The 17,465-nt window shown below is 41.6% G+C and overlaps 1 protein-coding gene across 1 annotated transcript in view; it reads right to left on the bottom strand.

Moving 5' to 3' along the window:
* Positions 1-2,497: 2,497 nt before the first annotated feature.
* The window catches only part of NOL10 (nucleolar protein 10), a 78,253-nt gene continuing 63,285 nt past the window's right edge, over positions 2,498-17,465 (bottom strand). The window contains exons 18-21 of the mRNA XM_081069387.1: positions 11,455-11,628; positions 10,946-11,193; positions 6,136-6,238; positions 2,498-3,304 (exon numbers count right to left, since the gene is read on the bottom strand). Of these exons, the coding sequence (XP_080925513.1) occupies positions 3,185-3,304; positions 6,136-6,238; positions 10,946-11,193; positions 11,455-11,628 (645 nt within the window). The 3' untranslated portion in view covers positions 2,498-3,184. The remainder of the gene's footprint in view (positions 3,305-6,135; positions 6,239-10,945; positions 11,194-11,454; positions 11,629-17,465) is intronic.

Below are 17,465 nucleotides of genomic sequence, written 5' to 3'. Positions count from 1 at the left end.
GACTTGGAAACATGTCTATTATATATTATTAGCTATAAAAATCAAGTTGAGGACCAGCTCATTATAGTATAAAGAACATCGAAAACAGTATGATGCCATTTGGTTACCAAAAAAAAAAAAAAATTATATAGTTGTTTATAAAACGGAAAAATATTTGAAAAAATATACTGTTAGAAGTTATGTCAGGGGGATTAGATGGGAAAAATTTATTATAATGGAGTCCATGTGACTTTGACAAAACAATTCTTTTTCTTCCCGCCCCCTTCTTCCGCCTCCCCAGCCCGAGCAACTCCCCATGCTGGTATTATGAGCCTTGCACTCCCGAGTCTCGCCAGCGATGATTGCCGGCCACTCACACCAGCCGCCCATATGGGAATCGAACCAGCGACCTCGGCATTAGGAGCACGGCGCTGCAACCACCTGAGTCACCAGGCCGGCCAATTCTTTTTCAATGAGACCACTGAGTTGAAGTATAACATGCACACAGAAAGGTGTACAAGTCACAAGAGGAGCTAACCACCCAGGTTAAGGAACAGAATCAATCAGATCCTAGATGTCCCATCATGGCCACCCGTCGCCTGCCCCGTCCCATCACTTTCCCCTCTCTCCAAAAGTATCCACTGTCCCAACTGTTGAAAACTTTTTCTTAATAATTGGAAAAAAATATTTAGGCACCAGGTCAGGGGATCAGAGAATGAGGGGTATCTAGAGTAGGATTGGGGAGAGGGTGCCACTCAGTAACCCCACAATGGTCCTGGTGGAAAAGCCAACCCCCATTTTAGGCTGTGCCTCTCCTGCTGGCTCGTGAACACCCAGTGTGCACTTTCCTGGCGAGGCCCACGAGAAGCATGGCCACGTCCTGGGGCCAGTGGGCCATCTGTCACAAACAGAAAAATTAGGCACTGTAACTTTATAACATCTTTAAACTAGTAAACTTCAGAAAAATGTGAGGTGATGGCAAGCAGGTACTCCAGGAATCTCAATCCTGAAGAGATGGGGCTAAGTTTTATTTTTTTTGTACTTAAAACATTTTTATGAAACTCCATATCTATATTCTCAATAGATGGGGCTGCTTTAAGGGATCAATAGGGGAACAGTGGGGCCTGGAGGAAGCATTCGTACAACCATGTATTCAGTGAGTTTTTCTTGAACGTCTGTCATAGATTCAGCATAGGCCCTCTGTCTGCCAAAACAAAAGCTGAGGGGCATCTCTGCCCCAGAAAGACCTCGATATTAAAGAATATTGGGTTCACAGAGGTTTGCGTGCAGAGGTGAGGGAGGGTGGCTGAGGAGGGATGAGTTTTATCAGCACTCATGAGCCGCACTCTGGGCTACGTGCCGACGACCTAAGGTAAGTACCCCACTGAACCCTCTCCAAAACGAAGCACTGCACTCATTTCATAGGAGGAAACGATACTCAAAGGGGTGAAACAAGTCGTCAAAGCGTACAGAACCGGCAGGCATTCAGCCCTGAGTCGGGCTGGCTCCCCTGCCAGCGCCCAGCCCAGGTGGGTCAGAACTGTCCTCGACCTGGCAATGCTCTGACACCCAGTCTCGGAAGAGCCCTCGTGTCAGAGCACATGAGCTCCCTCCGCTAGCCTGTGGCTCTGCTTCTGGATTTAACGCCATGGCAGACCGGTTCCTTATACCACAGGGACGTCCCCTCCAGAGGAAGGAAAAGAGGCGCCTGGGAAGGCCAGGTATAGCAATGGCTTCCAATGACCCCGGGAAATAGATCTGGAACACAATCACTCAACCCCCAGGGAAAACGTCCAGCCAACAGCCTCCTTCTTCTAAAGTCGCCTCTGAAGAAAGCAATGTGGGAAGTAGAAAAGGAGCCACAGGAGAGCTGAAGCCCCTTCCATTGGGAAGAGGAGGTTCATGACGAGAAGTTTAGGGGACAAGAAGCTGAAAAAGGAAAGCAGCTGGCGCCATGGATGGAAACCGGTGGAGGACCTTTCTGTGCCACAACACAAGTTGGGTTGGCTGCACAGGTAACAAGAGTCTCTTTCTGGTGACCATGTGTGTTTGCACACAGACCCTTTTTGTGAAAACAGAACCCAACTCTCAGACCACAGAAGTGGACATGTGACCGCGCTCGTCCCTGCCTGCTGGACTTAGCCAGTCTGCACAGTAGCAGCAGAGCTACGATGGGGACGGATAAGGTGTCATGGAAAAAAGAAGAGGAGACCTGAAGGGATAAAGAACAATGTTGAAACAGGAAGGAAAGAAAGGAGAGGACTCGCCACTGACTAAATGGGGAGCCCTGAATTCAGGTGTCCCTGAGGCAGGTACAGGCCCTGGCTGTGTTAATTAATGCTTCGCCTTTCTGCTTACGGCATTTCAAGTTAGATTATATTATTTACAATCTGAAGAGTTACTATTCCAGCTGTACATAAAGAAAAGTACCCCCAAAATCATATTACTATCTAAGAAACTAGGGAAACCAAAGTTAATTTTCAAATTAACTCAAGGAATGGATCTTTCTCAAAGAAGCTGTTCGAATAAAAGTATTTATTTTTATAAATGTTTTCTCCAGCCAGTTTATCTCTAATTGCACTTAAGAAACAGAAAAAAATCTGTATTTGATCTTGTGTCAAGTATAAAAGAATACCTAGTAGCTTCAATTTCTTATTTTAGGTTATTACCTATTTAAAATATTTTTTTAAAAATCCCAAACACACAAACAAGCAACAAACTTACCAACATATACTTATAAACACAAACACGCCCAATACTGCACATTAGGTAGGATAGGAGTGATATTTCTGGGTGGTTTAATTGTGAACGGCAGCAGGCACCATAAGAAAAAAGTTCCGAGAACATGATAATCCTCATTTTTAGCATAGGACAACCTTCCAGCTCACGGTACTCATTTCCCAGTATTAAAAAACAACTACCTGGTTTACTTGATTCAAACCAGGGGAAAAGGATGATGGTTACGTGGAACAACGACTTGCAACGGGCGCCCTGGCAACGACGCGCTGACCAGTTGCAGGTTGGGGGCAGTTTCAAAGTCTGACCCAGAAGTCACTGGGACAAGCTGCCAAGTCTTTACGCTGATGTACCAAGAATTGACATGGAACTTTTAAAATGTGCGGTCCCGTCTGTTTGGTGTGCTCTAACAATGATCCATTTGAGGGAGGAGTGCTCCTTCCCAACCACGTGTCGGATCACTCTGGGCTCAGTGAAACGGCCGTCCTCTCCTGTGTCTGGACCTTAGATGACCGGCTGAGCGACGGAGTGCTTTCCTTTCCTGCCGGTGCAGTTTCTCAGCCTCCTGTTGCTTCTTCTGCTGTTCCGACTAAAAAAGAAAATTAAATGAGAGGGAAAGAAAAGAAAATTCCAACACCCCTTTTTGGGTGACCACCTGAATGCCAACAGCGCGACCACCAATCTCACTCAGCCCTGCCAGAGAAACGTAGCCCAGAGGCCCCAGGCACATGGTTTGGCGACTAGACTCTGCTTTGCAAACAGTGCCTGGCAGGAGTGGCTGGACGAGGGCCCACTTTCATCGTCGCTGTAAAACACGACATTCTAAACCCCTGGGCCAGAGAGGCGCCCCGCCAGACCAGAGTGAACTACAAAGGATGAGACTGGCTTTTCCACCAACACACAATACTGCCGGGACGTTTCAAAAGGGAATGGTCCCTGACAAAAGAGCCAACTTCAGAAGACGCTACTGCTCACAAAACGTCATCGACTTATCTTACAGAAATGTCTTATTTGTGAGCCAGAACCATTAGTTTATTCACACTGTCTTAAAAACAAAATACAAAAATACTGACGTGTACTCAAAGTGCATTATAAGCCACCCACGATTAAGCAGTTGCTGGAATTAGGTCCAAAGAATTTCTGGCTGTTTCCACAAAATGAAATGCTCCTCGAAAACCAGAGAGCTGCTACCATTAAACACCGATGAAGGCTCGGACAAGTCACAAATTCCTGGCTGACATGACGTTCTCTGACTGACCGCTAAAAGCAATTCTTCTCAACACGTCTTTGCTCAGGTAGGAGCCGGACTCCTCCCCACCCTGAAGTTTCACTACTTTTAGCAGAAATTCTTAAAAGAGAATATCAACACGAATCCAGGCTGAAGGTAAGAGCTGAGTAGTTTTACAAAAACATTTGATAGTCTGGATAATGTAAACTCCTGAATGTAAAGCTCAAAACCTGTTCTCAGCTACCGGAAGCGCACAGGGAGCAAACTGAGAAAAGACTGTCAGGGGTGTCGTAAGTTTTGAACGTTGAAAACGACTGCCTTACAGACACCTATGAAGCCTGCTTGACTGTGATCTGAATTTGGTCAAAATGGAGACAGCTTTAACTGAATAGCTTCTTACACTTGGAATAAAAAACTTCCCAGGGGGGCAGGGGGAGGGGAAATCGGAGAAAGGTGGTCAAAACTACAAACTTCAGGTTACAGGATAAGTACGAGGGATGTAATGTACAGCATGGTGACTCGCTAACACTGCTGTGCATGTAGGACAACTGTTAAGAGAGCAAATCCTAAGAGCTCTTATGAGAGAAAAAAATTTTTCTTTTTTGTTTTTTTTTTCCTTTTTATTTTACCTACATGAGATGATGGATGCTAACGTAAAAAAAAAAAATAAGCAGACGTTTCTCCAAAAAAGATATACAAACGGCAATAAGCACATAAAAGGATGCGCGACATCATTAGTCATGAGGGAAATGCAAACCCAAACCACAATGAGGTACCACCTCACCCCCACTAGGACTACAGTAAAGCAGACAGTAACAAGCGGTGGTGAGGATGTGGAAAAACAGGAACTTTCATATACTGCTGGTGGGAATGTCAAACGGTGCCGTCGCTTTGGAAAACAGTCTGGCAGTTCCTCAAAAAATTAAAGTTACCCGATGATTCAGCAATCTCACTTCTAGGCATACGCTCCAGAGAAATGAAAACATATGTCCATGCAAAACATGTCCATGCAAAAACATGTATCTGCATTTTCCTGACAGCATTATTTATAATAGCAAAAAAGGGAGAAACAATCCCAATGCCCATCAATAGATGGATGAATAAGCAAAATGTGGCATTATCCACACAATGATGTATTACTCAGTCATAAAAAGAAATGAAATTCTGACACATGCTATGACATGGAGTAACCTTGAAAACACGGTACGTGAAAGACGCTAGTCACAAAAGAAAATACTGCATGAGTCCATTTATATGAAATGTCCAAATAGGCAAATCCAGAGGGACAGAAAGTAGATTAGAGGTTGCCTAGGGCTGGGGAAATGGGAGTGTGGGGTGATTGCTAAAGATTATGGAGTTTCCTTTTGGGGTGGTGAGGATGTTCTAGAATTAGATACTGGTGATGACTACGCAACTTAGTGAATATACCAAAAACCTCGAATTATATACTTTAAAAGGGTGAATTTTATTGTATGTGAACTATACCTCAATTTTTAAAAAGAATCAGAAGTAGAGTCTTTGTCATTCTTTCCCACTTGGTAACAATATATATTAAGGGAGATCTACTGAATGAGAAAAAAATATTTCAAAAATAAAACCACATAGTTTTACTCATCAGCTAATAGCAAATACTGAAGCAGCCTATTTCTCCTGTAATGTGTGCCAGGCATTATCAAAGCTGCCTGAAGAGATGAGTCTTACAAACTGCTTAGAATAGGACCTACAACTGACAGAGTAATCTGCCTTCTGAAACTATAGATTCCTGGGCAAGCTGGATATCACTGTCATAAATGTATCAGAACTCACCAACTCCTGCTCTTCTGCAAAGTCCGTGTAAGTTTCAAGTATTTTTTTTGACAGCCTTAGAAGGTCAAGACTTCTGCTTTACAAGGCCACACCTCAGGTGGTGCAGGGACCCCGAAAGTGCACTGCTGCTTGCTCACCAACAGGGCCAGCTCTCGTGTCACCAAGGCCCTGCCTCCCTCAGGACACCAGGAAAACGTATGGCCCTGCCAAAGTCAAGCCTGGTGCCCTCAACCAGGAGGGGCCGTTGCGGCAGGGGAAATGCTCGACCAGCACAATGTCCTCAGAAGGTCTGAACACAAGTCTGAACTTAGACATATACACAGAACAACTGGAAGCCAATTTTTCATTTTTAGTGAATTTTAAAATAACACTAAAAAACAACTTACCCTCTTCAATGTGAATGTCAACTGCTTGCTGCCAACTGTTGTGTCTGATACACTCAACGTTCCATTTTTGGCTTCAAGTTTCAACCGATCTTCCAGGGTTTTACTGTAGGAAATTTAAGAGAATGACACATTAATTAGCACTATGTTTTGATTTACCATTTGAAACAAGTTTTAATTAGGATTGACGGCATGAAGAAAAACCTTTTACACACGTGGTAAAGACAGAAAATAGCATTCATTTAACACAATCAATGGAAAGAATTAGGAACACTCAAACAGTCATTACTTATACTCAGCAGATACATAGTAAAAACGATGGCTGTCAAAAACACCCACTAATTTAACGTTTTAAGTGGTGGTTCCAAATATTTCAGTGGCTGCTACTTATCTTATATTTCTGAAGCCAAAATGCAAGAAGCAATATTTCTGAAGCCTGTAATTGCCTGTAACGGTCAGGGACCCTTATGCCTCTGGAGCATTTTATATCTAAACGCCGCAGAAGTAGGTAAGTATTTTGGCAACTCGTTCACCCTCTACAAAGGAGTGAACACACGTGAAGTCCTCCGGGTCAAGCCACAGAGATGCACTAGGAGAATTCTGACTTTTCCTTCACTTGGTCTTAGCTTCCCAGACGACACTCATCACCCACAATATGAGCAACTTGAAATGTGAGTCCGTCTGACTGTACAGAGAGAACAGAAGCAATTCTGCTGCGGGTAAATTCCATCTGATTCAGTGCTAGTCACTGGATTTCTCCAGGTGTCTTTCCTTTCAACTTCTTACGAGAATGAGGCTGACACATTTTACCCCCAACATAAATTTTATTTTATTTCCTGATCGTGTTTCCCAAACTTCTCCAGGGTCTCCTTATACAACCTGTGCCCCTGTTACAGTTGTGTGCCCTGCAAGTCACTGTCAACTGCGTAACTAACACCATCCCACTGCCTCTCTCCAAGGGAGACATTAAATTTGAATTTTGTACCAGTTATAAAACACTTCACTGCATGTTGTTATAATAATGTTCTATGGTAAAATCAAAACATTGGCCCTTTTTGTTAACTTGGTTTAGAGGGAAAAAAAAGGAATTAAGACTAAAGATACTTTCAATATGTTTTAATGGCAGCTCTAATGCTTCTAGAAAAGGCTAAAGCAACACCCTGACATCATCGTAATGAAACTGGGAGGGGAGAAGAGAGGGAAGAAAAAAAAGAAAGAGTATGGTTCTCTCTTCTATTCTGTTCCCTCCTCAAAATAAAGAAATGATACACTTCCCTTTCTTTTCCCAACCCCCCTCGTACAAACTTAAAATTGAACATACCCCTTTAAAGTTAACACTCAAAAAGTTAGCTGAATAAAAAAACAAAACCCAAAAAACCCACAAAGGGAGTGATGCGTGGGACAGGGTCTTCTTTCTCCTGAAATGCAATCTCTGTAACTAATCACTGAGTAGAACACAGCTCCTAAAGGATCCGTAGGACCAGGTCATGCTCCTTTCAATGTCTGCAGCTCGTGTTTGATGTTCACACCCTGACAGACCTATCTCTAGTTTACGATGTCTATAATGTACTAAACATACCTTCTTTCTATAATTTGAGACATAGAGTGGTTAGCATAAAAGTGACACTCTTTTCTAAGCAATAACGTTATTAAGAAGCACTTTTAAAGTACTTTTCATCTTCAAAGTTCTTTGCAGACTAACTAATTAATCCTTTCAACACCCCTGAGACAGAAGTATTTATCCTTTATAGATGGCAAAAAGGGAGGTAAGACTTTAAATGACTTGCTCCAGGCCATGTAAGGATTCCAATTTAAGAATTTCTGGTTTCCAGGCATGTGTCAGACCACACTTGATTTATAAAGTTTTGTGCAGGAAATGTGTCCATTAAGTATTCTAAATGACAAGCTTTCACATGACAAACTGAATTAAATTAAGACCTAGTTTAGCCTTCTTTTTTTTAACATTTCAAAAGTGAAGTGTAAACTGACTCTAGCATTGCGTGTGAATTATGTTAGCCTAAGCAAATTCCTCAACCGGTTCCTTTCTTTTCTGTTCCGTACAGAGCTATAAACTCTGAGGTTTCAGAGTTAACAGGAATTCTGACTGACTATGAGACAAGGTGGTACACGGAAAACACTAATTTGGGAAGAAAAAGACTTTTCAAGTAAATTGTGGGAAATTACTACTCTTTGAAGAATGACCTGTTTCCTCCATGATAGGGTATATAAATTCTGGTTTTCTCTCCATGTACTTTGGACGTGCACTTGTAAAAACTTGTTCTGTCTTGGCTACGTGGAGAGACAAGCTGCATTGTAGAACGAGGCATGGCAGAGGATCAGACAGACACAGGGAGTGAGTGTGGAGATTTCTACATTAAAGCCAGTTCCACTTCCCTCCCTTTGAAAGTCAGTTTACAGAATGTGGCAGCTAACCAGAGTTCCAGAGCCTACTCGCTACTTGAGTATGAATTCAGTCAGTGATGGTTTAAGAAGTACACAGGCACGAGCGTAACAGAACAAATGCAGAAACCCACACTGCACAGCCTTCTCAGAGTCCAGTCCAGGCTTGGTGAGCCTGTGCTGGGGAGGGCCTGTCTGCCAGCCCTTCTCACCCGCCCCTATCCTGCTTCTTTTCACACCTAGCCTTCAGGTCTGGCAGTTTTTGTCTGCCTTGCAACTGATAGTGAAGAATTATAAGGAAAAAATTGTCACTGTCACAAGGTGAACGATAAAAAACCCCAAGTTCGTGAGGATTGCTAAGAAACTAGATATGGGCTCCAGAAGGTTGAAAGTGAGAAGAATTACTTAGTACAGGATGGAGAGGGCATAGGGGAAGAACCTAAAAATGGGCATAAACTACAATGGGAGAACTCAAATTAGACATTTATTAGAGGCCCCAGGTCAGCTGAATGATTTACTTCTCTGAGGCTTTAAAATGCAAACGCACTAATAGTTCTTTAAAATTATTTGATTCAAAACAATGCTTCTCAACTGAGAGTTCTTTAAGTCACTTTGCATGGAGATGGAAGTAGGGGATTGGAAGGTATACATAAAGGCATGTGTTTTAGTACAGCTTTTAGAAAGGTTAAATTAACTCAACATATAGCAATCACCCCTCCAGAATCTACATTACAGGAATGGAGAAATGGAGAAGGGGACAGAGAAACGGAATCCACAGATAAAGGGTGAAGTTTAAGTATTTTAAACTTTTACCTCCTTTGTTTTAAATAAGGTATAATAACTTTGACAAATAGTCACATGATTCACTGTTTCCTTTATAGAAACAGTTTTAAAACTGGGCAAGTCCAAGTGATCATCTAAATATAATACACGCAGTTTTGATGTGTCGTATATTGTGTGCCTCGTGGTGACTCCCAGAACAAATATGCGGAGTCACTTTAGTTCCCGGAAGGATGATGGTTCAATGCTTCATCAAATAATATTAAGATATTGCACGTTCAGGATTCGCCAAAATAATCCAATCATAACTAGAATTCAATAAGCAGTTTGTACCAAAATGCCAGCAAACTGTAGGACATTCACATCAAAGGATTATTAAAGGATAGGATTTTCTTTTAAGCTCATATAAGTATTAGCACTTAGATAGCTCCTCTTCTCAAAAAAAAGTTTAACTTAGTAAGAATGTTTGAGTGCAGTATATTAACTCAGGCATTATTTATTCACTAAATACTAAATTCTCATTCCTTTTGTTTTTTACATTATATCCTGCTTCAACCCGCAGGCAGAAAAAGAATGTCAGGGAGATTAGTCATGCCTCCCACCCCCAAATCATGGCCTCCTATTACCATGATTACACTAAAAACAACTGCTCCCAGGTCTCCCTGGTCGATGGGTGGGGGGTAAATGACTTCTTTTTCAGCAGATCTTGAAAGGGTAACTTCCTGAGTTGCCTGACACGGCAAAGAAGATTCACACTTTCCTAGGGATTTATTTAGTGCCTGCTCCAGGCTAGGTACTGATTCAGGAGCCAGGGATGAAGTAAATGAAGTAAGACAAGAACAGCAGATAATCTAACAAAGATGTTCACGCCACAGGATCAAAATACTAGAACAAGCACTCTTCCCTCTGCTTCTGAGGAGGCCTCCAAATAAAGTACGTGAGAACAACAGCTGTGCGTGAAATGTGAGGCCGCACATGCTGCTGGTGGGAATGTACCACGGGCAGCCTCTTCCGGTAACAGCTGGGCGCTCTCTCCAAAGGTTAAATAAAACATTACCACATGACCAGCAATTCCACTCCAATCTACCTATGTCTCCATGTATGTGACTATTCTAGAATACCAGTCTTTTTGGTCTCTCGATTTTCCTGCAAAAGGCTTAACATTTCTGACAGATTTTCCAACTGACCTTTTCAATGATCAGGTAAACTGAGATGGGGGTAAACATAACTGAAATTCTAGTTTTTAAAAATAACTTGTTGTTAAGAGGCAAAGAATGTTACCTCAATTACCACTGCACAAAATATTACTCATCTGTAGGGTACAGAATACGATAGATACCTGTAGGTTAGGGAACCGGATGGGAAAAAAAAAGGGCAACAAGAGTGTGGCTTTTGCAGCAGGAAGATGTTCTCATAAATATTTACCAACACTCAGGGCTACACCCTGTATCTTACTGCATGCAAACTATACCTCAATAAGTTGTTAAAAATAGTCACAATAAAGACCAGTGTGCTTCCCCTCAGGCCTGTGGTGCTTCCCTCACATAACTCAAAAGACCAAAATGTCATCCTTGGGGCAACGTGCCACCGAGGAAAAGCCAGGCTCTGACAATGCAAGAGCTGCGTGACTCACTTCATCAGCTTCTGCTTTGTGGCAGAATCTTTGAAGCTTCTGAACTCTTCGCCGGCTTTGATCTCATAAAACTGGGGCTTGAGGACGGTCTGCTGGTCCTCCCTGAGCTGCGCCTGCCGCTTCCCTCTTTCCTCCTGCTGGAGAAGTCTGCGCTGTTTCCTGACCTCTTCGACCCAGCTTTTGTCATCATCTGAACTCTCAGAACTTTCTGCATCACTTGGTTTTCCTTCCGGTTCTTCCTCCTCTTCCTGAAAATAAAAATAGTTAGAAGCAGCTCCTTTTCCCCAACCAAACACTGACTCGTTATTTTCTTTTAAATAGCATTGCCCCTTCAGAGTACGTGACATCGCATGCATAGGAAAAACATGCCCTCAATGAAATAAGATATATTCCTAGGCTGAAAGTCAAGCACTAACATCTCAAGCATACTCGAAGATTCTTCTAAGTTGCACAGAAAACCTTACATTAAAGAAACAGTAGTAAATTCTACATGATACACAGTACATTACCTTTTCACGTTGTTCTTGTTGCTCTAAGAGTCTTAGTTTCTTCTTCCTTTTATCGCTAAGTTTTGAAACAAGTGGATTCAAAAGCCTAAATTCTTCACTCTCTTCGTCTACTTGGAAGTCAGGGTTCTCAAACATAACTTTAAATCGATCATCGGTGAGAATATTAGGAAGGCTCTGTAAGAAGAAGAATATAAAAATTTTAAGGTAATAAATGAATAAAATCTGATCAGAAAGGCGGCTTTCAAATATTTCACTCAATTATAAATTAATAAGCTGCATAAGGTATAACTTATTAAATTATGATGAGATTTCTGTAGACTTAGTTTCCAGAAGTTTCTAATTGCCCCCGGGTTCTATCTCCTACCCAGAAACAAATTCTATTAATTTATTTCATAGATGATACGTATTACTTGGCCATTACACATAATAAGCCAAGAATGAGACTTTTTGGCTAACTTTATGCTTTAATATATCAGAATTTTCTTCAATTAACATTTTTAATGCAAAACCACTTTTTCAAGGAAATATGTTTTTGAAACATGGTTTATAAAGCATGGCTACTATACGGAATTAAAATTAGTGAGTCTTTCTACTTCATACTCCCAACCTGGGGGAGGAAGCACACACGGATAATGAGTGAGGAATTAGCCTGGTGGGGAGCTGGTGGTGAGGGCTGATTGACTCCAACTGCATAACTTGGGAACATAAGGGATATTTCTATCCCATATAGGACAGCCTCACCAATTTTCCCCTTAGGCCATTTAATTGTTCTCAACAGATAGAGTGTAAAACTTTGTTATTGAGAACCATGTAAATAGCTCAGGACTGACACTAAATTCCTTTTTATTGGTATCATTTTGAACAGAAAGTTTTCTAGACTGTATTGTAAACTTACATGTCCACGTAAACAGATGGCAATCTTATACCAGGGTTCTATTGTTCCTTATCTGCTATGGGCTTGGAAACCAGATAAATCAACCTCCTTAGTGTGGTTTGTAGAGCAAGCAGCCTGAACGTGGGCTGGGAAAGCGAACCTGTTTGTGGTGGACTTGAGCTCTACTGAATGGACTTATTTTACTGACTATTTCTCTATTATTGAAAGTAAATAAGGCTGTAGGCAGTTGAGTTCTGAATACTGATTGTAAAACAAGAGCTACATAAACATTTGGCAAATCATGAGATGTTAAGGAACTTGGGCTGTTTACTACTTGTATGTACTTAAAATCCGATAAAGCCTTAGCTAAAATTCTATGATATATTGTATACATATCAATATATCAAAAATGATCGAATGTCGTTTCCAAGACAGATTTAGGTTCAAGGAAGAATCGAAGACAGATAAGATCTAGTTCCTGATCCTAAGGCACTGGCTCACAATCTAATGAGATAGGGGGAAAAAAAAGTAGACCACAAGGCTCCTTTTGAGTGATGGTAAACAGAGTTGAAAGTGCTCTAGGGGCCGAGGCAAAAAGGAATTCCAACAAGAGACATCTCAGAAGGGCTCCCGGGGGATGTGGCGTCTGGGGGGGCGGCCTGGGAGGTAAGTAGGTTTTAACAGATAGAAAATTCCAGCCCACTGAGGAGTGGTGAATAGTTTGAAGATGCAAAAATAATGACGAAACTTGAAAAAGCATTTTTTGATCAGGCCAGACTGTAAGAGATTTTAAATACCACGACCTGCAGGTAAGGGGAAGTACTAGGGAAGAAGAGGATGACGAAGAGGAAAGGTGACAGAATCTCAGATGGCAAAGAGAACTCTGCTTTGAGAGTCTTCAGCAGCACGGCACACGATGGATTACTGAGGGAGAAGCCAGGTCATGAGGAAGACTCCGAGGCTACTTCAGGAAACCGGGAGAACAATTAGGGCAATGGGAATATAAGGGTGGGAGCATGTACTATTTTAGGAAAGGATTACTGTGAGATACGTTTCTAAGTCAGAATTAATAGGTACAGCTATGGAGAAGCTGGTAAGAAGAAGAGTGAAAAACAGGGTTAAAAATTTCTCTCGTGTCTAGCTTAAGTGACTAGAAAGCTGGTGATGCCATGAATTAGGATCCATCATTGTAGATCATCAGAAAAAGAGGCGTAGGGTAAAGGGCAGGAAATTATGTTCCAAAAAACCAAGATGTCCTCCAGTAGTTTAGTAGATAAATAAACTGTGGTACATAGAGACAATGGAATATTATTCAGTGCTAGAAAGAAATAAGCTAGCAAGCCATGAAAAGACATGGAAGAACCTTAAACACGTATTACTAAGTAAAAGAAGCCAATCTGAAAAGGCTACACACTGTATGATTCCAACTATATGACACTAAGGAAAACGTAAAAAATGGAGACAGTAAAAAGATCAGTGGTTGCCAGGGGTTAGGGGAAGAGATGAGTAAGTGGAGCACAGAGGATGTTTACAGCAGTGAAAATACTCTGCCTGATACCATCATGGTGGATACATGTCACTATACATTTGTCCAAACCTGCAGAAAGTACACCACCAACAGTGAACCCTAATGTAACATACAGACTTTGGGTGACAATGATATGTCAGCGTAGATTCACCAATTGTAACAAACGCACCCTCTGGAGGGGGATGTAGATACTGGGCAGGCAATGCACGTGTGGGGGGCAGGGGTACATGGGAAATCTCTGTACCTTCCCCTCAATTTTGCTATGTACCTAAAACTCTTCTAAAAAATTTTAAGCCTTTTAAAAAGTCCAGTGAATGAGAAAAATCAACAAAGAAAAAAGAAATGATGTCCCACTTTAGACTGGTCAAGTCTGTGGAACAGGGAGAACGTCACCTGGATCCCAACGCCGGGTCTCAGGTGAGGGGAGGGGCCTAAATCAGATACATGTTGGAGTTATCTGGGAATACAGGACAGGGGATACTGCTATGGATCCAAATCTTTTCAAATGAATAGCTATTAACCTAGTACATATTTTCAGGTAAAAAGTAAAGCAAACCCCAGGGAAATTTTTTCCTTTAATCTTACTGTATTTAGTAAACAACCATATTTAATAAATAACAGAGAAACATGTTTAAAAGAATATGTTGCTAGTACTCTTTTTTTTCTTATTTTAAAACAAATAAATTGCTTTGCCTAAAGACAAGACGTGTTGCATGAACAATTATAAAATAAAAACTCTTCTGAACAGCTGTAAAAATATTTCCCCTAGAGATTTTTTCCAGTCTAATTGCTTTCACAGCTGTCTTCCAAAAAAAGTAAAACGAGGCGTAGTTAGTGATGCCCCACAGCAGTTTACAAGTGTCTGGCCGGCGATCGGCCCTATAAATACTCATGGACATACGCCAAACACTTGCCATTCAAATTGGGAAAACATCTTAAAGTGCTGTTTACACCACAGCCATAACTCAAAGAAGTTTATCTATAGATCTGAGTAGGATGCTCATTATTAATATTTTGTCCCAACACAGTAACATGTATCAGGAATGCTTGACATTTAAACAAATGAATTCTTCCAGTGCTATGGTATCTATGAAATTAAAGCGATACAGACTTCCGAGTAAAGATGGTGGTTTGAACACATTCTAGGCTCTGCTAAAACCCCACTGAAACAATAGAAAAGCAGCTTTAAAAAGATGCAAACCCATAAGGATGAGGAGGATAGGAAAAGAAACAGGAGCAATGCAGTTTGGAAGAGAGAAAGGAAAAGTCCCAGTACCTGGCCTCTCCAACAGGGGCGTTTTCTTTGGGGGGAAAAGGGGAGGGGTGTCCGACTGGGGCAGCAGCACCCCGAGAGCAAGAGACGAGAGGATGCCATCTGCCCTCGTACTCCCAAGTCCTCTAAACTCTGGTTCTCTGAATGCTGCTAGTCGGGGTGTCATTCTCCAAGCAGGAGAATCTGCACATCCAGGACAAAGGCCAAAAAGATGCTATTTGGAGCTTTTCCAAATCAACAGTTTGGCCAGGTCACCACAGTCACTGATGAGCCCTGTCACCACCCAAAAGTTTCCATTCAGCTTTTAAAATCCTTCCCTCTTAAATACGAACAAATGACCATGGATCACAGCAGGGAAAGGCTATACTGTTTTTCTTTTCCCCAAGTAAATTTCCCAGCTGGAAAACATGTTTCTGGATTGCAAGGGCCCACCAAGTGGGCAGTACTGAGGGCTGGACTTCTGGGTGGAAGAGAGCCCCTGCGTGGCACAGAGCCACCCATGGGGAACTTCCTTGGGCTCTTCCTCTTTCTTGCCTGAGTCTCATTTTGGAGGAGAAAATCCTAAGGACCTTCCTAAGGAAAAGAAGCACATGAGAGTGATTTGTTGTTCAGAATGTGCATGCTTGAAAATCTCTTCCCTATAATCTTACACTTGTCTGGGTTGGAAACAGCATTCCTTCAGAAAACCAAAGGTCCTCAGAATTCTGTACCCAACACTGGGGTGAGGTGGCGTGAGTCCACCTGGGGATGATGGCTGCAGACCAGGACGCCAAGGTGAGCAGTCCAGACAGAGCAGGGCGGAAAGGCATAGGAGAAGACTTCTACAGGAAGTAAAATTAATGTAACTGGTCTTCATATAAATATCTTAAGAGATTTAGACAACAGGCAAAGAATTGAGGGCTAAGTAGTGATAACTACAGAGAAAACAAACAAAAAGTCAATGAACTCCAGCGAAGACAAGGGTTGTGCAAGAAGTGTAATCACAGATTATTACATGACTCTGACTGGCTATACAAAAACATTTGCACAGTGAGAAAACAACGTAAATGCTGACTACTGACCTACCAGAGTTACAACAGAACGTTACTGGGAGGGAAGGTCATCAGAAGACAATGCCTGACATTTAACAGTCAAGAAGTGACACTCTGCGCAATATTAAGGCACACAGAGATTTACACTAAAAACATCAGCTAAAAAGGCAGAAGTATTTGTCTCAGGAGAACTGAAAATGGGGGAGGGGGAGGAAGTGGGAGTAAGAGGACAAAGAAATAGCCAACGTTTCCAACAAACCCTGGAGAAATACAGAGTTTTAAAAACTATGTGTGTACAACTGTAATAGAAAACAAAAGCACAATTTTTAATTGGCAATAAAAAAAGCTTTTTAAAATAATATTTTGGATGTTAGAATCGATCTGATGCAACCCAGTGTCTATGCCTGATTGCATTTTCCCCCCAGAGAGATGAATTATTGCTTTACTATAGACTCTTAATGGTATCCACTAATCCCCAAGGCTGTTGAGACATCTCTCCCAGGGTTTCCAGGCAATAGAACTTGGCCTGGGGATGTCACGCATGACAATACCTGACTGAGCTGCTTCAGAATCCAAGAGAAATAAATTCACACAAGACTTTAAGACAATAGTGAAAAATTGGCAGAAACAGCCAACAGGCAGGAAATGATGCTTATAAGAAAAATGGCTCTAAGCGTAACTCAAACCCTTACAAATCAAATGGACCATGGCTGCCATGCCTCTCCAAGCTGCTTGTGTACACTGGGGGCTCAATACATATTTGTTGAAAGAATAAATGAATTAATTTTTAACTAGAATTAATACCACCAAATTTCTAAGTTTGGCTAAGGTCCAGATAATGCTTCTTGACATTATGCGGTGGGTCACTTTCCACGGTAGGTCCGACATCAACTGAAAGGTAAACATCTTATTAGACCTTAATTATGTTAGTAGTAGTAGCAATATTTGGGAATAGATTTCACTCTGCCTCCGTGAAATTTCAGTTGGAGCCAAAGCAGAAACTGCACTACACTGACTTTCAAATCAGGAGTTATCAGAGCTGTTAAAGCTCTTGAGGGTTTGAAGGGCTGAGTTCAAAGGCAAGACTAATGAACTGCTGATGGATTTAACAATTCTTTCAAGTATTTTTTACAATTCTAATGAAGGATTCTTTCCTTAATTCATGAATGGTTTTTGAGGTCTTCAATTTTAATTAGATAACACTGTTACACAACAAATCATACAAACTTTGTCTAATAAGCAGCCTCAGATTTTTAGAAGACTATATTTAAATATTTAAGGATTTCTGAAAAGAAACTGAGCTCT

Source organism: Rhinolophus hipposideros (assembly GCF_964194185.1).
Source record: "Rhinolophus hipposideros genome assembly, chromosome: 12".
NCBI lineage: Eukaryota > Metazoa > Chordata > Mammalia > Chiroptera > Rhinolophidae > Rhinolophus > Rhinolophus hipposideros.
This window is presented reverse-complemented; position numbering and strand designations above follow the sequence as displayed.